This window comes from Dromaius novaehollandiae, chromosome 7 (genome assembly GCF_036370855.1).
Source record: "Dromaius novaehollandiae isolate bDroNov1 chromosome 7, bDroNov1.hap1, whole genome shotgun sequence".
NCBI classification, from domain to species: Eukaryota; Metazoa; Chordata; class Aves; order Casuariiformes; family Dromaiidae; genus Dromaius; species Dromaius novaehollandiae.
Genome location: NC_088104.1, coordinates 27306462 through 27328643, shown reverse-complemented (window position 1 = coordinate 27328643; position 22182 = coordinate 27306462). Strand labels below are relative to the sequence as shown.

The following is a 22182-nucleotide window of genomic DNA, read 5'->3' as shown; positions in this document are numbered from 1 at the left end:
AGATTATTCCACATAATAGTATCTCAGTAACTTCATTGAGTTATTCAGGCCAGAGAGGGAGAGGTCCTATTTAGTCTTTGTTTCTGTATCCTTGTAAAATGCTCATATTTATAGTCTTCTACTGTACACACAGGCATATTTTTAAATTGATGTGAATCTAGAGAAAATGTGCAATATCGTTATCATATTAGAAAACATGCATTTCTTCTGTTTGTCAAGTTCTAACTTGATTTTTCTTTTACTGTAATCAAAACAACTGTATGTATTTAGAATATGATCACACTTTATGAATACCTTTGTCTTCTTGTGTTACATATATTCCAATATATGTTTATTTGGGCCATGATTCTTTCATTCTGCATTTCTTAATATTTAAATAATACAAACAGAAACATTTGAATAAAGGAATGAAAAATGAAAGGAGCTAGGGCTTTCTTTGTAGAGGAGACTATTTTATACATATTTTAGAGACTGGACAGTCATTTCTGAAGTTTTGCATTCATGATTTGAGATTTCATTTTTCTTTATCTAGGTAACATCTTGGTACAAGAAGAACATCAGAGATTATTTTCACAGACAAAACCTAGGATTGTCTTTATTGGAAAATGAAGAGCTAATTCATGAGCACAATGAAATGGAGGTCAAAGTGAAGGTAAAATATGATAACTGATCAGTGAAGCAAGCAACTGTAAAACCAAATAACAAAACACAAACCCATGCGTATAATGTATATGAGTAGATATGTGATATATATGCATATGATATATATGCATATGTTTAAGTGAGGGTTTTTTTTATTGTTCCTGCCTACACACATGCACACACATGTGCACGCACACACACGCACATTTTGTGATGTTTTTCTCATTTAAAACTTTTATAATTATTGATAAGGCAATAGAAGAGTAATCTTTTCTGCTGTTTAGTTTTTTCAGTTTAGTGATCAGCTCTCTGGCCTGGAAATTTAGATACAAAATGGTGTTGTAAACACTAAAGAGAAGCAATTCGACCATTTAATATTGATAAAGAGAAAAATAGGTGGCCAACCACTAGTACCTAATTTATCCCTCAAATGTGTGTGTTCTTGGAACTGATATTTGTCTATCTATTTCTTGGGAATAAAAGCAATAGAAAATCTTAATTTCATCATGAATTTCAACGTGTCAGAGAATAAATCTGTAACTGTGATGCCAAAAACCAAGGTGGGATTAAAGATTATATGGATATCAAAAAAGAGTATTTATATGACATAAAATGCATACATCGTAGACCTTTTCTTTCAGTACTCAGCTGCGCCATCATCAGGTAAGTACTGTTGCTAGGCGAGGATCGTTCCTCACAGTGTCATTTTTGAACAACTGTATCTGTATAATATGGGTCATGAAGTAGGCCTGTTTTCATCCAAAAAACATTTCTATAAAAACAAATGCCTTTTTAAAGGTTACTGTGTTGATAGGAACTAACAGCTCTATGATTTTTCAGTTATATTTCCTTATAAGTTTTATAGTTACACGCCATCTATCTGCCTGTTTGTGTAATTTGCTTCAGTATTGTAATGTAAACAGAATAAAAAACTTTTCTAATGCTTCTCCAGGCAGCATGTCAGAAAACGCATTTTCTTTGTGAAGGAAGGATTGGGTCTAAACAGCCAAATTTTGCTGCAAAGACAGCACAAGTCTGCTGCACAGACATTTGGCATAAGCAAAGCAGAAATTAAGCAGTTAGTGAATGGGCTGTGGGGCACTTCCAGAGGAATAGGGACCCACAAAGAGATTAGAGATGTCCTAAAGTATTGCAGAATCTCGGAAGTATCCAAATGTTCATTAATCCTCCCCACGTTCCTTGTTCAAAGCTGTTCTTGTGCTGTTTGAATTATAGATGATATTCTACATGTATTAAGGAGAACAATATCTATTTTCATTTTGTATATTAATCGATCCTTTTCATGGCTGGGCCTCCAGAAACTACCCCACAATGATAACTCTTATTATTACAGTTTTATCTAATAGCTCCTCCCCCATATATTTGGTAATAGATTCTTTGTATCATTTTACTGAGTTGTGCTTTTTTTCTGAAGGTCATTTTAAAGTGTTTAGTGTTAGAAATTTTTCTTACACATCCATGTGAACTATGAGAGAACATCTTACCTTTAGCCACCTTTTTTTTTTTTTTTTTTTTTTTAATTAGTAGCATTGTCTAGCAGAGGGAGATGAAGTTCATGAAGTGGATCTTACTGAAAGTGTTGGTTATGCTTAAAATGTGCAAAACAGAGGCCAGATTGAACTGTGTACTGCAAATATACTTCAGAAAGCTGAATTATAGGGCTTTGTACATTAGTTTTCATAGCACTGACCCACAGATGTTAAGACCAGGAGGAAGGAGGAGTCTGGCATCTTCATTTTAAAGTTCAAATAAAGTATACCATTCCAGTATGTATTCCAGTAAATATTTGTTAGATGGCAGATTACTGTTAGATATCCTCGCTAAACAAAGCAGTGTTTTACGTGTATGTTTGGAATCCACTGAAATTCAAACCAGCCTAGAAATGAACTTGGCATCTGTGCTCACAGACTAAGCAAATCCACACTTACACTGTATCTGAACATGAAATTGCCTAAACCTTTGACGAGTCATGCGCCTTTAGCCTCTGATCTCTGATCTGAAGTGTTTTGACTCATATAACACATTTCTAAACTTCTGTACTGCTGTCTGAAGTATTCTTTCTAGGTTTGAGAAGCTGTTGACGCATTCCAAAAAAGAAAAAAAAAAGTTCTGTGAAGGCCAGTGAAGAACTAAATAAAATATTCCAAAAATAATTTCACTAGTCCTGGAAATAGAAATATTATTTCCTTTCTATTCCCACACATGGGAATTGCCTTAATTGCCTTAAGCCACTTTGCCCATAACAGTACTTACTTCAGCTTACTGCCCAGGGTGACTACCTTCTAGGTAGTTCATCCTAGTAATGTCACAGAATTCCTGAAAAGTTTGAAATTATAGGTGGCTGTTTTATTCACATGAGCCCATATAATGAAAAGTTCACACTCAATCTCTGTAACTGAGTTTTCCTAATTATTATGTAGCACTCAGCATTGTTTTCTATTTTTTTAATTTTTGTTGTATGAGATCCTTCTGTAAGGACCACCTTGCTCCCTGAACTCAAGAGTTATTATATACCATGACAAAAAAAAACATAATATGTGACAAAATTTTAAAACACCCATAAAAAAAATATTGCAAGGTTCACATTGTTTAGAGGGATGCCTAGCTGTACCTGGAAAGCTATATGCAGCTATGGTACTGTTCCATCATCTAATTTTAAGCAGCATGTATTGTTTGGAAAGTCTTAAAGTAGAAATTATATTTATGTGTCTTTAATGTTTTATCCAGATGAAACCAGACAGTAATTTTTGCTGCATATAAATTGGAAGCAATCTCATTAGCAATAGGAAAAATATATTTTTCTGGTGATACTAAAGCTACAGTTGGAGTTGTCTCCCTCACAGAAACTCCTTTACTGTCCCAACTTACGTTCTAATTAAAAAAAGTGAATGTTCTACATTAATTTCGGAGAGAAATCTAGTTTTCAGAAATCTTCGGAATTTGGTGCATGACCTACCTGTTTTAGCAGCTCCTGTGCTTCCCATATGGGAAGAGTTGAGAAGAACATTTCAGTTCATGTTCAGGAATAACCCTCAGGAGGACCTTGCACACTACTTGGATAATTATATGCTTTCTATAGCTCGGTGATTGCTTAGAGCATAGCCCATGTCTGTTGTCATTTACATCTTGTTCCCTGCTGCCACAACGGTGCATGCCTCCTAAAAGCAACTAGTGGTTTTAAAGTATTTTATTTACTTTGCTGGAATTATTAAAGTAGATTTTTGTTAGCATCTTTCCCATAGTGTCTGAATGGCCATGAACAGTTTCTAATGGTATTCTATCAGAAGTAAGGAGGGCATTCATAAACAAATCTTATCCCACTTTGAGATTTCTGCATTATGACCTACAATGGTGTAGATGCATCTTTTCAAGGAACGTTGCACACGTATACTGTAGCTTTGAGGGTATGGTGAGAAGTTACTGTGGACTAAGACAGGCCGAACAAGCATAACTCTTCTCATAGTGAGGAAGACAGTGGAAAGTTCTGGTATTTTGAACAGTCTCGCTCAAGTATCTGTACGCGTATTTACTTGCATGTATTGTTGCATTAAGACCAACATGACAAATGATTTGCTTAAGTTGCTCACGGGCTAGCCTAATGCATATTTGCAGGGCTAGCCCCTTATTATGTGCCTGGGCTGACAAAAGAGAGAAGAATGGCTTAGTACATTCTGCAGTCAATATGATGGCTTGAACTTCAGCTTGCTGAGCTTGAATGTGCAATGATTTGACAGAGGTGAAACCACTTAGAACATTAACACTATTTTGTACGAGAATCAAGGTCAAAGATAAAACCAACAATTCATACACAGAAATCCAAGTTTAAATTGGTAAAAAGGTTCACCCACATGTAAGACTTAAGAATAAAGAGAGAGAGATTCAAAGGAGAGTGATTTGGTTGCTTTCTGAGCTCACATTTAGGAAATAGTGTTTCAGTGGAGCTATCTGCTAGCACTGATGAAGTGCTTTCTGTCACATTTCTGTGTGTATTGCACTGCTTGGCACAATAAAAAAAAAAAGAACTACTAGCTCCACTTTGTGGCCAAACAACTGCAGAGATGAAGAAAAGTATTCTAAATTGTTTGCATTTTGTATAGTTTCTGCCACTTCTCAGAACTGAGCAGTACTGGGATCAGTTCTGCTTTTAATAAGGACTAGTAACCTGATGAAGAGTACTTCTTTCCTGGGTTATAGATGTGCATGCTTGTTCAGTCTGGAATAGCCATGCTAGATACTAACGTTATAGAGATGCAGTCTGTTCTACTGTGGTCTCAGGATGCTTCTTAATGACCACATGTATGTCACAGTTAAATGTTTGTTTGGGCCCCTCTTCTCTGTCTGGCCATGCACCTATATTGTTCTCTGTGTGGATGCAAATTCACCAGTTTTCCCAGGACTGGCATGCCCTTGAGGAGGCGGACAATTATTGCATATCATGGTCTAGCAGATGTCTTAAAGCACTTGTGTATTTTTATAGCTAGAACGAACTGTTCTGAACACCAGAAAGGACTACAGGCAACTTTATTTTACCTGGTCGCTCAGCTTTCTCGTGTGGCTTACACAAATCTCTGTTAATCCAAACAGGTCCTTCTCACTGTCTGATTTTTCTGTAGTGCCATCTCACTGCCTTGTGAGAGTGTTCCTTTTCCATCCACTATAGTTCTGTTATTGTCCTGTTTTTGTAGGTCCACCTCTGTCCTGGTGTTGTCTTTTAACAGCTCTCAAGGATTTGCTGAGAAGTGACTTATTTTGAATGCTTTTCCCCTCTGTTGTTGTTTCTGATGGCTCACGGTTGAAGTACACTGGTGTAGCCAGGCACTAAACTTCTCAGCAGACAGATCATACAGTAATTGTCACAGCACATCAAAATCCATTGCAACTTGTATTAGACCACACTGTATTATTCCTAATTTGAGGGAATGATATGAATATATTGGTATTTAGTTTTACTGCAATCCATAGCAGATAAAAAGCCTGTCAGACATTCATAGGGGCTAAATTATAAATGCACGCTTCACAGGCACAAGTTGGGCTCGGAAGAAGTTCAGGCAGGTGAACATTTTCCCACAATTACAGTATGGATCCTGAAGAAGGGTTTCATGTATCGCCTTTTCTGGAAAAATACATGTTTTTTTGTATTTAATTGGCTCATGGTTTAAATGGAATTTTTACTCAGCTTAATGCTAGAGTATTCCAGTGAGGACAATTTTTACACAAACCCTCAGGTTTCAGGTCCGAAGTTAGAATTTCAAGTAGGAAATGATCATGACATAGGCCAAAAAAGACCATTTATCCTACAATAGTTGTTTAAAAACAAAATAGTTGTAGATATTTCTGCTTTTTTCAGGCTTGTGCTGGATATTTTTGAGAGTGGAAAAGGTTGAAGATTTTCACTTTAAAAATGCTGTAATAATTTTATTTCATCTGTCAGTTTTCATCCTGTGGAAAAATACCTGATTAATCAATGAACCTAGAAAGAGCTCATTTTGCTTGCCAAAGGGAATAGTGACAGCTACTACAACTGTGAGGGGAAAGTAAGAATAATGACATGGGCTAGGGAGGCATATACAGCATAGGCACATACAGTGCCATGTGTTTTTAATAGGTCTGAGGCATTCACACGTATTTCTTGTGAAATTGAAAAGTGAAGGTAATGATAAGCTTTGTGTTCCTTATTGGGGGGAGGGGGGGGAATAACAGAAATATTTTATTGCTGACTGACAGGCTGTCACAAATTTAACACACAGGCTGAAGGACAGAAAGAACTGACAAAGATTTTTCCACTGAGTTTGTGTGTCCTTGTTTATGGAAAGTATAGGTTTTTTACAGGTAAAAAGCTTTCCTTATAAATAGAAAACTGAAAATGGTATAAAAACACTTCATAAATTGTCTCCAGCTATTTTGAAGAAAATTGTACCAATTTTTTAGTAGTGATCATATAGAATAGATGTAACTACATTTAATACCCACAGAAAGTGTACAAGGTTATAATGTTCATGGATGTTTTTTAACTATAAATTATTGTAATAAATTGTTACTTTGAGTTTGAGTAAAAGGATAAGGCAGGAACTTGGCTGAGTATAAAAGAGGCAGAGTTTAACCTGTGCTTTATGATCATCTAAAAGCTGGTTATTGGACAACTTCCACCAAACACAGATTTATGAATGCTGTTACAGTAAAATCCTCTTATAGTGAAATCATTTCACTACTGGTGGAGTGAGTTTCTTATAATTAGTCTTGCCAGTTTTAATTGCAGTTTACGCAATGCAATACTCTGAAACAATGCAGAACTTTTTTCTGCTTCTCTGTACTGTTTCTAAGCTAACTGTAGACACATTCCCTTCCACTTACATTAAAATACGCATTTTTAATTCTTGCAAGAATATTATTAACTATGAATAGATTTTCATAACAAAATGAGGCCACACGTATCCAAAGCTGGCCTTATTTTCTGTTAGTTGTAATTAGGCCCAGTTAAAAGCTCCCAACTGCAGTTTTGTTTTCTAATTCTCATTAACATCTGTATGTTCAAATGTGAATAAAATCTCTATCAGAAGCTGATCATAGAATGCATTTGGTACCAGTCATTCCAGCTGCAAGTAATGGAAAATGATGACATCGTGGTGCTGACAGGGTTGGAAATCAGTGGTCTAATTTGACACTCCTTGCTCACAAATAGACCAATTAAAGAGGTGTATAAAGTCATCCTGTGCTATCTGTTTTCAAGATAAACACTTCAAATAAAGACAAATGAATATAGCACAGCAGACTATAATTAGTTTCAAAATCCTCATTTTTGCTGAGCATTGCTTGGAGTAGAGAGAAAAAGATAGGATTTTATGAAGGAGGTATTGTACATTAAAGACTGAATTGCACGGTCTCACTTAATAAAAATTACAGGCTGAAGATTATTGCATCCAGAATTTAGGAGTGATCATTATTTTAATTTGAAATAAAAAAGAAAACAAAAAAAACCCAAGAAAGATTTTGTTATTTATCAGTAGTAGAAAAAATTCTCTTTCATTGTGCTCCAGATTCATCCCTCTTTTTTCACTGGAAATCTGAAAGCATCTGGTTCAAGGCCTCAAGTAATACTCACGTGTGGGGTATTTTGAGTCTTTGCCTTGCGGAAATGTGCAGTTTCATTGTGGCTTCTGAATCTTCCAAAGCAGAAGCATTTTCTACTGTACACAAGCAAATAAAATGGGCAGGGTTTGGCCTTCAGATGCTTGTTTGTCAAAGAGTTGAACTTCAAATAGCTCTGAGAGGCTCTTTGTAAGGTCTCCCCTATGGAACGAAGGGCTAGCAATGGGAAGCCAGGTCTCCATGTCTGTAGACATACTGTGCACGTATACTGAAACTTACTTAGAACTTGGTTCTCCATCTTGTAAGGAGTTCTGGTATGTTTTCACATCTTTCTCTTTCAAAATGAAACAAAGCCAATGTTGCTGAAATAGCATGTGGAGTTAACCATCTTCCCAAACCATTTAGATTCCAACTGAAAAATTCCAATATTATTAAATTATTTTATGCTGGCTTTTGATATTTTTACTGGTGATATTATAAAGAAATTTAAAAACAAGTGTAAAATTAAAACAAAAAATCAAAATAGGGTGTTAATGCAGATCCATAGGTTTTTCACAGGTACTGAGCTCCTTACCTCCTCCGTGGCAGAAAGGGAGGAACATTCACCAGAGTGGAAAAACTTATTATAAACTCAGCAGAATTTTTCTTGTAACTTTCCTTTTACCATTCATCCTTTTTTTCAAAACGAAAGCAGGTGTTGCTTTGCACAGAAATGGACACTGAGCAAGTCTTTCATCTGAGACATTTCTACTGCTTCAGTGAAGGTGTTATCAGTCCTTATATGTTTATTAGCATGATGTCTCATTTCACATTTTTATTCCCCGAAAAGCTTACTTAATGCCTAAATAAGCTTTCATATCCTTCCAAATATGTTTTAATTTCATGAAAATCTGTGTTTTTAAATCTTGTGTTCTCGTTTGTCATACAAATGTGCATCTTTTTTCTTAACTTTGCTAAAATATTTCTTTGTTAAAACCTGCAGAAGTGAGTACCAGAGGATAAGTAATCACGCCAAAAAGTCTTCATCAGTTAATATACTTTTGTCATGGTTTTTTGAAAGAGGACAAAGGTATTTTGAGATTATCTACTGTGTTTGTTCATATTTTAAAATTATTTTTGTTACCTGTGTCAATACCCTCTATTTCAGCTTCAGCTGATGTACCGTAAAGTTGCAGAAATGAATCCAGAGTTCAGGCATGCTCTTGAATACATCTGTGTTTTCCATTTTGAGGTGTATTTTTTCACTGACCTGTCCATAATGCCAGATCTTTTTTCCTAAATTGCTCACATTAATCTAGAAAGCAGTAAGGAAATTAGTCCTTTCCACTGGAATTTCTGTGCGCTTTTTAAGCTTGAATGTTTTGGGCACTGGGTATGCTGGGAACTGTAGGGAGTCTCTTGCTTGTTTCAGATCGAGTACATAGTGAGGGAGAGTTACAATTCATCTGGAGAAGCCTCTGTAAAATAAGTTGCTGATCTCTTTGAAGAAGTGTTTTTATCATACCGGTTACTGTCACAACAGTGGACAGTCTCAGAAAAGGAATGCACTGAACTGCCTAGACCAAGATAGGTCTATTCTCGTTTACTGTATTTCGAAGAAGGGTAAAGCAGCATGGTGGAGCACTGTGAGGGAATTTGTATTGTTGTTGCTTGTCAAATATCTGTGAATAACTAGATGACTTCTTCTGTGAAAACTTTCAAAACAACATCTTTCACTAGCACTAGTTCCACTAAAAGGAAACAAAAAATGTGAAGCCAACATTCTTCTGGCATGCTGAAAAGTAAAAGGAAAAAACTGCCCTATGTTCTTGTTGTGCTGTACGCACACTTCACAGCATTTTTATGGACAATTGTCATATTTTAAAATATGTTTCTGTCTGCTCAAGCAGACATTTGATACGATTCTGGGGAAGAAAATGCTAAATGAGTTTCAAAAAGGTTTTTCTCTTATTTCAAAGTATATTTAATTCATTATCAGAAAAAGTAAAGGAAAGATGTTACTTAAGACATGGGGAATTGCAGCATAATAGCAGGTGCTCCTTTTGTTTTGAATAGCATAATACAATTCTAATATTAAGTGTAGAAAAGCACAGTAAGGAACAAAGCACCTTATGTAACAGTTTTACTATCTTATTGTTTTCTCTAAAAGAACACAACAAAAATAAAAAATGAACTAAAAACAAAGCAGTAGTTGTGAGACAGGAAGAGATGAAATTATGGTTTTTTTCTTGACTCCCTTGAAAATCCTTTCCATTTGAGTTATCTAGTCTAATACACTTTTCAACACCTCTTTATAACTTAAAGAAGATAGTGGGAGTGAAGACCATACTAGGATGTATCATAGGTGAAAATGTGGAAAGAAAAGTTTTGTGTATGCAGGAAAGTGCCTTGGTTGAATCCCTAAATTTGATGTATAAGTGGGGTCAGTAGACTAGAAGCACAAGGCAGTTCAGGATGAATAGTTTAAAAAAGAAATAGAAGTCAACACAGAGAATCAGTTCTGATTAGGTAAACTTGCTTCAAACTATGCAGTGCAGGCAAAGCATCTGTGTGCAAACTCGTACTGATTCAGGTCAATCCTTTTTAAAGCACGTCAGTTTTAAAGTACCTATCGCAATCAAGTGTCAATAATGTTTCTGGCTGTGTGGCTGGAAATTCAATGTATGATCACCCTTTTTAAACCACCTCTTCTATCTGTCAGTGCCACTAGGGTGGTTCATGGTCAGATGAGGCAGAGACATGTTTTGAACTGACTTGACTTTTTGTAAACAAAGTCAGGGAAAATGTATGATGGAGGATGTCAAGGAGGATATCACATGTGACTTAAAGGATAATCATCTGGATTTAAATGATTACCAGAGAGCTCTCAGCAGAAATTGTCTTACTGAGAGCAGTTAATATCCAGGCAGTATTTTAATTTGTTATTGTTTAGACAGTTGGGCTTAAGGGGCTGTTTATCATAGCAATGTGATGTCACCTAGTATAAATGATGTATTCATTATTAAAAACTGAAGAAAAAGTTTCTTGTGTGGCTGAACCTGCTCCTTATGTTTTCCAGACTGGTCTGGACAACAGATACACTAGAGTATGCTACTTCTATATGTTAAACTGTGTGCAAAGCATATACAATGCTGCCACTGACAAGTCTGTTGCTAAGACCATACTTTGCTGAGAAACCCCTCCTAGCAGAAACTGTTTCAGATGGCAATAATCTCCAGACCTGTAATGTGATCTGTGATTTCCACTATTTATATTATTGTTACTGTACAGATATGTTATATTTTCTGTGTGTAGTTAATTAAAGTGGAATTCTTCCTATTAGGAATGGAATTCCACTGTGGAACAACTGAAGGCTGAAGCACTTAAGGTCTTGCTTTGGGAGGACTCTGCGGACAAAGAACATCTGAAGCTTTCGAATCAGAAAATCTGTCTGCTGCAAGAAGAGGTGTGCTGCAAGATGGAAGAAAGGAAGGCCCTGCTACAAGAGGCCAATGACTTTTTTAATGCTGCTAATAAGGTTGGTAAGAAGCCAAGTCTTTAATAGTACCCTGATGATACAACTGTTACTTTGCTCTTAGAGGCTATTATACGTGGGATTATGCAAACAGAGTTTGTTAAGCCTTTCGGAATGCATAATTATTAATCTGATTTGCCTTTAGTGTGACCTTTTGCCTCAAAATTCTATCCAAAATGGCAAATGTATTTTAAATTGCATTTAAAAAATGTGTATACGGAGAAGAGCACTCAGCTTCCAAGTAAGGGTTATAATATTCTGCAAATAAGGTATATGAGAAATGTAATCTGCCAAAACTTGAGTTTTAAGATCATGGGCTCTGTCATGATGACATAATGCTATATTAGGAAAGATATAGGATTTGCTCTAAAATACCCAAACTGTTACAAGCTAGAATGGGTACCAGAAGCAGTGACTGTATACCTGCAGTGTTCTCCACAGGGGCTAATTAGTAATCAGACATGAGAGAAACAAGGACCATATATAATCCTTCATATAGGCCTTGTTATACACTGCGTGGACTAGACATGATACAGTGGCAAAGAGACCAATTAAAAAAAGCACAAAACTCAGTTAGTCACAGCACAAAAGGTGAATTAAGGCCCTGAATTTTGAGGATTTTTTACCTTCTGGAGACTATAATGAGGTCGGCAAGGGAACATGTAGGCAATAATTTCCATCGCTGGAGTGCTCATTTGGAGATTCAGTGATTCAGATTCTGAAATCAGATTCCTGGAACTCTCATGGGAAAGGCTAAGGAGGGCCTGCTCATTTACTGAATTCTGCATGTTGCTTGTTTTGCGTGCGTTGTATTTAGGAACGATCAGCCTTGACTAGTATGTCTCTTTATTTTTCTCTCTTTTCCTAACCTTGTGTGATGAAAACGACTGATCATGGCTGTCCCCACCCAAAAAGAAATACTTTAAAGCTAAATCTTTACTTTTCCAAACATGAACTGCAGAAATTACTACCTTTATGAAAATTATTTTCATAAATTTGGTCATTAATTTTTGTTACATCCTACTTACAATCCTCTCCCCACCTTCTATGTCATAAAAGGTGTTTATCTCACTAGGATACTTCAGTACACTTTCAAGAATTCTATTTATCATTTCTCCTAATTTTTTTCATTGACTCTAATGTGAGCAGGGTAAGAATATTCTTGTAGGCTGTCTCTTCAAATCCCTATCCCAAAATAAAAATAACACTTTGTTTTTCAGTCATCTCCTGAGGTTGTTTAGACCAGTCATCATGTGGTCTTAAATGGGTTACACAGTCTTCAGTATTCTTATTGGCTCAGGGCCTAAGGTCTTAAAATTCTTTTTGATATGTTTTGATGTTACAGGATAATACTTAATCACAGTTAAAAATGTATTATTAGTTTTTAAATTAAATTAATTCAAAGGGTAACTTTAATTGGTGTCCAGGAAACAAATGTTCTAAAATTTATTGTTTGAGAAAAGGAAAAGAAAATGACTGACGTTTAAAGAAAACACTATATGGAGTACAATACAATCAAGGAAAAGCATGAAGGAAGAAAATAAATGATGATAGAATAATAACAGACATAATAGAAATGACCTGAGATTCAGCCACATGCAGTCAAATAGAATTAAAACGGTAAGAGTGCCATTCACTTATACTGAAACAAGCTGAATCCTCAGGGATCCAGTGCCTATTCTTTGCTGCAAAATGCTTCCAGTTAAAAGCTAAAATATTTATAGGTGAGTACGCATGTTGCTAGCATTGTATTCACAAGTATTCCTTACTGAGCCTTTCTTCTTTGAGAGACTGGATTGAATTTGGAATTAGTCTTAACAAAAATAAAATGATCCTCTGAACAGTTTTTCATGCTATATGCAAATTCATCATAAGCCAGAGCAACTGCATGTTACATTGAAATTAAAGAAAACAGAAGTTTCTGAGCTTTTTGGAAATATTAAGCTCTTAGACTCTGAAGTTGTCATTTAGTTTTAAGGCTTGATAATTTTGATAATCAGTTGCTATATTTGAAAATTTTCAACTGAGAAGGAGGACCTCAAACTTAAATGCTAAGCTTAAAATATGAAATTGCTCTCTTTCCATTTTATGATAAGCCTATTCTTCACAGGTACGTTCATCAAGTATTAATAAAGCGAACTTTTTTCCAAAACTTTCTAGTTATAAGACTAGTTAGAAAAGTTTCTATTTTAAGGTTCCCAAAGACCAAATTGTCCTTTTGTGGATTTTTTTTTAAGCATATTGTTTGTAGGTCGTGTAGAGAAGCTTTAGGAGCTGGTCATTTCCAATAAAAGTTTGAGCAACTCTCTTGGTAGCTCTATTAAATGTTCTGAAAAAACAATCCAAGGCTTTGCCTGCACTAATTTGTGTTTTGAGCACCAGGTGGGGCTGTAATCACATTTGTCTTTTAACCTGTGATATGTTCCCTAGGTATTTTTTCCTAACATATAAGAAATACTTAGTATTAAAACTATTTACAGACCCTTGAAGTGCTAGACACCTTTTGCTTCAACAAGTCTGATCTTTCTTGACTTCATTTATAACAAGAGAAATCCAAGAAGGGCAGGTGAAAACAGCACTATGTCTGCTCATGGTCAACCCTTAGTAGAGTGGAAGGAGCTGCACTGATGTAGCTCCACTGCTTTGACGGCAGAGATAGCATCTTTTCAGAACACAGTGCTACGCTTTGTCAAAGTACCTGTCAGAGACAGCACTGGCTTTGGTATGTCTGCTTCTCCTGTGTTGCGTTGAAACTGAATTACTATAGTTCAGAAAACGGGCTTTTTAAGTCCTCCTTAGGGCATACCTGAACTTCTGGGCTCTATTTATAAAGGGCAAATAAGCAAAATAGAATATGTGTTGTTTTGAACTAACTTAAAGAAAACTTGTTTTAGATCTTTTATCTCTCATTACCATTTTCATTTTTAATGAATTTAGGAAGGTAACACAGACCAGTCTTCCTAGCTGTCAAGTAACTGAAAAGTGTAGCACTTGCATTGTCTTTGTGTTAAGTTCTGTTCCTTTGACTGCATCAGGCAGTGGTTCCTTGCACCCTGGCAAACTCTGAGGTTCTTCTGGCTCTGTGGCTTTTTTCTAATCATGTACATTTCTTGCTAGGCTTTTGCTCAGCTTTCCTTTATATGTTGTCCCAGTTAACGCTGACACGGTCACCTTCAGTTTGACTTCCTGCAGAGGGGAGTCTGAGAGCGCTTGGGAAGTTATACTTGGACTAGACTAAGATTGCTTTGATAGGGCAAAAGCTTGAAAACATTTACTTGAAGAACTTTAAGCAAATAAATAAAACTTTACTGAGTTCCGTATATTTGTCAATTCACATTTTTAGTTAGCTGTGGAATATCTTGTGCTTTGACCTCTCAGTTGCTTCAAAATAGAACTTTTGATTTTGAGCTCCAGGCCATATATACTTGCTTGTAACTACTTCAGAGACTGTGTTTTCTCCTATGGGCCATTCCAAAATTCAAAATCATTTAAGGTGGTATAGACACTAAATAGCTTTAAAGTGAATGTGCAGGTGATACTTAAAGGTGACGTGTTCTCTGCGTGGAGCTGTGGGGATTGAAATGAAACTCATTCTGCTTAACCTTGTAAGTACGTACCAAGTTGCAAGTACAGGTATTTTCCTTGAGAAAGTGGCACCTCAAACAATAGAAATGCTATTGTTGTTGTTTTTGGCGTTGTTAATGGAATTTTCAGGGTTTTGTTTGTTGTTAGTCAATGATTTTATGTTGATAGCATTCAGTATGAATGAAAATAAATATATAGATGTATATATTGCTGAAAAGAAGCCATGCTGAAAAATCCTTTCCTTTGTTTCAGTCTTGGTAATTAATGAAGTGTAGGGAGCTACAGAGAGACAATTGGACAGGCATAGCGGTGTGATTGAAAGCAAGACAGCTTTATGAAGCCAGATGGCAGTAGAGATACAGAGAATGTACAGAGGGACTATATCTTTTATTTCCTTTAAAAGGTCTCAAAACTGTGATAGGCAGCTAAGGTAAGGAAGAGAGAGAGAACTAAAATAAAACTGAAGGAAAAACAAAGAATTAAAGTGAAAACCCCCCAGACCTCACCATTCATGTTTTGCAAACACACAGCCACACACAGTTACAAAACCTGTCAAGACTGGGAAAAGTGCATTGGGTGCTTGGGTTTTTTTTTTATTGCATGGCTCAGAATGGATACCAATCATGTATAGGCCATGTAAACACCAAAGAAGCCATTAACAAGGAAGAAAGAAATATTAAGGTCCTTTTTGAGTCACATTTTATTATGCTTTCTTTTTTTTTTTTTAACAGCAGGAAATGCCCCAAACAGCTCTCTGCTCATAGGAATTATGTCCATGTTATCTTTAGCATGTTCATGTTCTTTTTAATTACAACTTGTAAGATTTTTGTCATTTTTGCTAGTTTAACTGTTGTTTTTCGTAGTAATCTTCCATGCTGAAATGACAAAACCTTGCATTAGTGTTAAGCATTTAGATGACTACTGATTCTCATATTTCTTTTGTATCTTTTCATGTGAATGTATAAGTTGCAAAGTATTCTTGTGTTAACAGCTGTTCAGATTCAGTGATAAAATTTCTGAAAATGTGTCATTTAAGTTGTGCTGTGCTACTACAATTTCTCACATGCATTTGATGCTTTCTTTCTCATACTATACTATGGTGTCTGTGCTATACTATGCTTATGCTATAGGAAAACAGAGCTATACACAATATTATTTCTTGATAGGAGACTGAGATAGAAATAAAAGGCTGGCTTTGTATGGATTGTTCAATGTTGACTTGGCAGAACTCTTGAAAAACTCTGAATTTAGAGCCTGATGTTGCCATTCTGAGCAGAATAGGAAGGGTACAGAAATGCCAATGAGTACAGCAGCTGCTGTGGAAAAAGGCAATCCAGATAGCATCTGGCTGTACCCAGGCTTCTCACTTGCAACTGAAATTGCACATGAGTAAACGTAGGAGCCTTTGCATGTGGTAGCAGCCGTAAATTGATCAAAGTAGCAGCAGTGCTGGGAATGCAGGCACAATGCAACCTGTGAGTTTGCCTGTCATCCTTGAAGAGCCAGTCAGATGAACGTGTGGGGCACTCAGATATGTTTAGGAAGCCAAGTTGTAGAGAACACCTGTTTGGGGTTTTTTTGTTGTTGTTTTTTTTTTTTTTTTCCTTCCCCTCTTGGCTCTCTTCTAGGAAGTCTCTTGCCCAGTTGCCAGTCCACTTAAGTTCTTCTTTGAGAATTATAACCCAGTGGCAGTAGTATATACCTCTTTATTTGTTTTACATTTTCCTATTGCTTTTTACCAAGATTCAAAATACTTTCTCACATTTGATGCATACCCAGTGAAATACGTTAACTAGTAATACTTTTAGTAAGTCTGAGTGGATAACTCCTCCTGAAATGTTTATAAATCCATAATCGTTCTCAAATGCTTCATAACTTTCCTATGACTCTTTAATTTAAGATCCTCAAATCTGGTCGTCAAGACCAGAATTCATTATATAGAACCTATTATAAAAAATAAACTTCACTGAGTTCCTGAGCTCATTTGAAGGGCCTCTATTTGCAGAAAAACCTTTAAAAAATTCACATACAGCTGTGAATCTGTTCTTAATTCTTGCCTTGGTCTGAAGTTGACTGCCTTTTTTATAGTTATGAGGACTAAAAGGATTTCATGCTTTAGAAGAAGTCCTTCCTGGGTGCCTACAATCATACTCCTCCTCTGATGGAGTGTGCTTGTAATTAGAAAAATCTATTAGTACAGTCAGAATAGCTTAAATTCTTTCGTGCTGAATCTTTCATTCTGCAAGGCAGAGTCACCTTCTTTTGCATAGATTTCAGTTGTTTCAGAGATTCAAGCATCTCTGCTTGATATTTTGACTCAGTGACATAGGGTCCATTCTCAGCTGTTGAGTTCTTAGTTCGTATGTAAAGTAGCAAGCTGGATCATGTAGTCCCCTGAGAATGTCTCTGAATTTTCATTTTTCAACATTTTATTCCATCCATTACTCATATAGTTCTAGTTGCATGCATCTATAAGAATGTAGGAAACATGTAGAGACCTTTCATATGAATACAGATTTAGTCTGGGTCAAAGTACTTTTGCTTTTCAGATATAGTAATTTGAAGGATTTTTACTTTGTTCTGCTATTAGATATTTCCCACAAGAGAAAAGCAGCAGAAGAGATTGTAGGGGTCTCCATTTTAAGTTAAAAAATGAAAGGCTTTCTTTTTTTTTGACATGATAGTATGTTGAGTAGAACAGAATTCTCTTCTCGCACTCATAACAGCTTTTGTCTTGTAATGACAACATAAATCACTAAAAAAGTTTTCCTACAAGAGTCAGCATATATGGGTAAGGTCATTGGGTTAAAAGGTATTGATACTCTAAGCAATTTCTATATTGTCAAATCTATAATCTAACTTTTCATTTGCATTCTAGCACCTTTTGCTGCAGTTGTTATTGTCTGCTTCTGTGCTTTATTTATATCTCAAGATTTTTGGTGTTCAGAGCAGTTTAAAAAAAGCTAGATAGGAGACTGTCACTACTGATGTGATGTTAATTATGATATTAGGTTTTGGCACATTTCTACTTTACTAGTATCACTTTTATTAATTTTAATACTGGAGTATTGAAGTGTTTTCATTCTGTCTCCTCTTTTTTTTAATGTACTTTTGTCACTTTCTCCTGGTATTTGAATGAGAAACTCCCTCTTGCACAAAGGAAAACAGAATAGGTATAATAATACCTGTTTTGTACATGCAAAATCAAAGCCTACTTTGTTTCTAAAAATAGATTTAATTATAATTCACTTGTTGGATACATATTTGATGTTTTTAAAACATTAAAAAGAAAAAGAGTTTGGGTAAAACTATTAGCGTGCTTCAACAAACCCTAGAGTGATAATGTGCTTTCAGTTATATTCCTCGTGTTATTTTGGTTCTGCTTCAGTATCCAATTGGCCTGACTATTGCTGAAAAAGAGAATGGTTTTAAATTCAAAGGGTAATCACAATTTCGCATGCTCATATTAAATTCTGTGAAATTATAGCTGTTTTTTTCTGTGACCTGTAAAGTCAGTATCATGCACTGATTTAAAATACTGCTGTTCATTTCTGAAGAAATAGGAAAAATTAATTGTGCATTGATCATCTGTTTGTTTTATGTAAAACAGTACATACATGGATACACATTTTAAATAGAAATACTGATTGTAGACGCTTTTCTTTTTGCAGGCTGTTGCTGCTCTTGAACGTATTGAGAATTACCTTAAAATCCTTAATTCAGAAGGCTTAAGTTTGCCTATCTTGGCAAAGAAGTATGAGAAATTACAGGAAGAAATTAAAGACTGCACAGCCAGTACCTTGCAAAAAGGACAAACCTTATTAAATAAAGCAGATCCTCACAGGTATTCCCTCCATTTTTTCATATCTGCTTCATTCTTCCATATCTGCCAGTTGCTTTATAGCACCACTAGCTAGAACCAGCCTGCATTTACAGGCAGTGTAATTATCCAAGTAGATGGAGGCCTAAGTAACCTGAAAATCAAAGTTTCAGCCATACTTATTTTTTATATCTAGCTGTTGCTATTCGTATAAACTGAATCTTTTTCCTCTGACAAAAATCTTCAGAAACAATCCTATGTTACTTAGAAGATTGGTATCAAATAGTGGGATCAGTATATGGGGGCAGTAAATGAAAATTAAAATGTTAACAGCTATGAATACTCCTTACTGCCCAATGTAATCTCTTAAGACTCTTTTGAAACTTATCATTGTAATAGATATAATGTGATTTTCTGCAAGACAAAGATACACCTGTTAAGCCAAATGCATAAAATATGGAAATTTCTCCACTTCTTGGTAGCTTTAATTCATGAATGAAATCACCTTTTTCTTCCATACATTTTGCTAATAACAGTGATGATGTACGCCACAGATGTGATTATTACACTGATGTAAAACATGGCTTAGTTTAAAATCTGTTTTAGTAGCTTAATATCTGCTACTTTTCAGAACTTAGTGGAAGGCTGGTGCAACAAGAATGAGGATAGTTAATATGAATGACATTTACTTCACAGCCAGCGCAGACAACCTTGTTTGATAGCTGGTGGTCAGCTTAACATTGTCTTCCCTTTACATGCTTATGTCCTTAATCATTCCTGAACCTTGAATAGCTTTACTTCAATCCAGCAACTGAAAATTCTCTACATATCATGACATTACAAAAATTTTTAGCGAGGGCACCTTCAGCTGTTGACCCAGATGTAATAAAAGGCTTGAACCTAGCAAAGAGACCGAATAGAAAATGCAAATAGAAAGTGGCTTTAGGAACGTATGCAGCTGGCTTTGCAGCTGGTGCTTCAGCAAATTCTGGTCTTTAATTAAGTAGAATGTAAAAAGGATTTTCCTCAGTGAAGCTTTGACTTCATTTTTTAAACCAGCCATAATTCCAGAGCACATGCTGCTGTTCGGGAGGACTTTTTGTTCTGCTAGACAGTACCTCAAGAAAAGCAGATGTTGCATTCCAGATTACATGTCCGTCCTGCAGAGTGCTGATTGATGTTAAGAACTCTACAGTTGGAGAGTTGCTGGAATGGATCCCTGAAATAACAACATTCATTAACTTTCTTCCTTATTAAGAGTTTTCTTCTTGTTTAAACAGTCCAAGTCAGCACTGGGATAGTAAGATGTCAGTACACACCAGTGAGAATGGGACGAATTTGTCAAAATTACCCTGGCAGTAATTTCTGGCAAAATAATAAAAACAGGTAATGTCACAGGCAGATCTCCTGTATGCCAGAAGTGCTACTTGTCTATAAATAAATAAAGAAGGTAAGATTTCTGTCTAAAGACTTTAAGATTGAAAAAGGACAAAGTATAACAGCTGAAGGAACGGTTATTTCCAAAATGAAGAGGAAGCTTAAAACTATGTCAACTGGTAATCTCACTAGAAACGTATTTTGCTGTTTCTAAAAACATTTTGTAAAATATCTAAGCTCTGAAATATTTGAAACATTCACTTGCATCATAAAAATAAGTCTCTTTCTAAGAAAGAAAACAGAACATTACAGACTTTCAGTTTTCTCTTGCTGCCCTCACACCTCATTGCCCAAATATAATGAAATTGCTGTACGTTTCAGTGGGTAGTGCAAGTACTTCTGTGCACTTTATATGCCTAAATACGCATTTGAGGATTAGAATCATGGAGTAATTTAGGTTGGAAGGGAATCTTAACACATTCATTTGGTGTAACCCCTTGCTTAAAACTTTGAAGTTAGATCAGGTTGCTTGGGGCCATGTTAACTCAAGTTTTGATTGAAGGAATATCCAAAGACTGATATTCCACAGCCTCTCTGGGCAACCTGTTCCAGTGCTTAAGCACTCATATTGTGAAACATTTTCCTCATGTCTAACCAGAATTTTCCTTACTGCAACTTGTGACCATTGTCTCTTGCCCTTTTGCTCTGTACCTCTGAGAAGAGTCTGATTCTGTCTTTTCCGTAACCCCACTTCCCAACAGATAATTGAAGACAGCAATTATATTGCCCCTTTGCCTTCTCTTCTCTAGTCTGAACAAACACAGTTCTGTCAGCCTCTCCTTGCACATCATGTGCTCCAGCCCCTGATCATCTTGGTGGCCTGTTCTTGATTCACTCCAGCTTGTCTGCATCTTTCTAGTACTGTGGGGATGCAAACTGGAGAAAGTGGTCTCCAGATGCAGCTTCAGAAGCCCTGAACAGAGGGGGGTAACTCGGTAGCTATGCTCTTGCTAATGCAGCTCAGCATGGGGCCAGCCTTCAGTGCCACAAAGGTGATGCTCACTCATGCTCAGCTTCCTACACACCAGGACAAGTTTATTTTTCTTGCCTAATCCATCAACTTTAACAGCTACCCAGAATGTTCCCAGCCAGCTCACAGGTCTAGAAATGGTGACACAATAAGTTCAGGTAGCAAATGTGGGTAAGCTGTTACATTCCAGAAGATTAATTTCCCCAGAAGAGTTCGTGTTTTGAAGGAGGGAAGAGAGTCCCCTCTCTTTGTCACATGTAAGCTGGTATGGTGTCCTTAAACACTGACCACTATTTAGCCCAGTGGTGAGCCCACATAGGATGGGAGAATTTGTACGAACAGCTGAGGGCCAAGGGAGGAGAGAGATTTTGATAGGAAACAGGACTTTTATCAAGATTAAATACCAATTACTCTTTTGTTCCCCATACTGCACGACCCATCAGTAGAACTGCCCTCACAAACTTTTCATTTCCTTTACCCACCAAGACTGGAAAGCCTGTGGGAGATGGGCAGTCATCATTTGAAGACAGTGAAGGGTGTGGATCTGAAAAAGTTTACATGTTCTTTCAAAAAGCTGCTTTGTCATAAGACAGAAAAGAAAATATTATCTGACAACAAGATGCATAGCTGTTTGCCATCTGGTAGGATTCTCAATCCAGATGGCAGCCAGTAGAAATTTGTGTGGAATTTGAAAATAACTTCCAGATCCCTGAAGGAATAGCTAAAGCACAGTGATTTTAGAACTCCTTCATCATTCACAACAGAGGAAAAGGTATCACATCTTCTGCTACTTACTTGAGTCTACTGGTTTTAAGAAAGAGGCTGGACTCTCCACTCTTTCAGGAGAAATGTTTATTAGGAGTCCACTGGAGAGAGGAGAGAAGGCGAGAGGGAGTCGACTGACCTTGCTCAAGTTGGATAACACCTCATTGATTTTGGTAGGATTATGCCCTCTGTTGCATTGTTTCCTCTAAATGAAGTACTGGAAAATGAATTCTAATGCAATATCAAAGTGGCTGCCATGTGTGGTACTGGTTTAACTGCACTGAGAGAAGACCAAGTACTTGAGCATTAGGAGAAGAATTAAAATGTAGATGGATTTCTGCC

General features: G+C 36.3%; 1 protein-coding gene across 1 annotated transcript in view; it reads left to right on the top strand.

Annotated features, from left to right (window-relative positions):
• CCDC141 (coiled-coil domain containing 141) overlaps positions 1-22182 on the top strand; it is a 104306-nt gene that overhangs the window by 32749 nt on the left and 49375 nt on the right. Inside the window, exons 7-9 of the mRNA XM_026111216.2 lie at positions 533-652; positions 11072-11266; positions 18520-18692. Of these exons, the coding sequence (XP_025967001.2) occupies positions 533-652; positions 11072-11266; positions 18520-18692 (488 nt within the window). The remainder of the gene's footprint in view (positions 1-532; positions 653-11071; positions 11267-18519; positions 18693-22182) is intronic.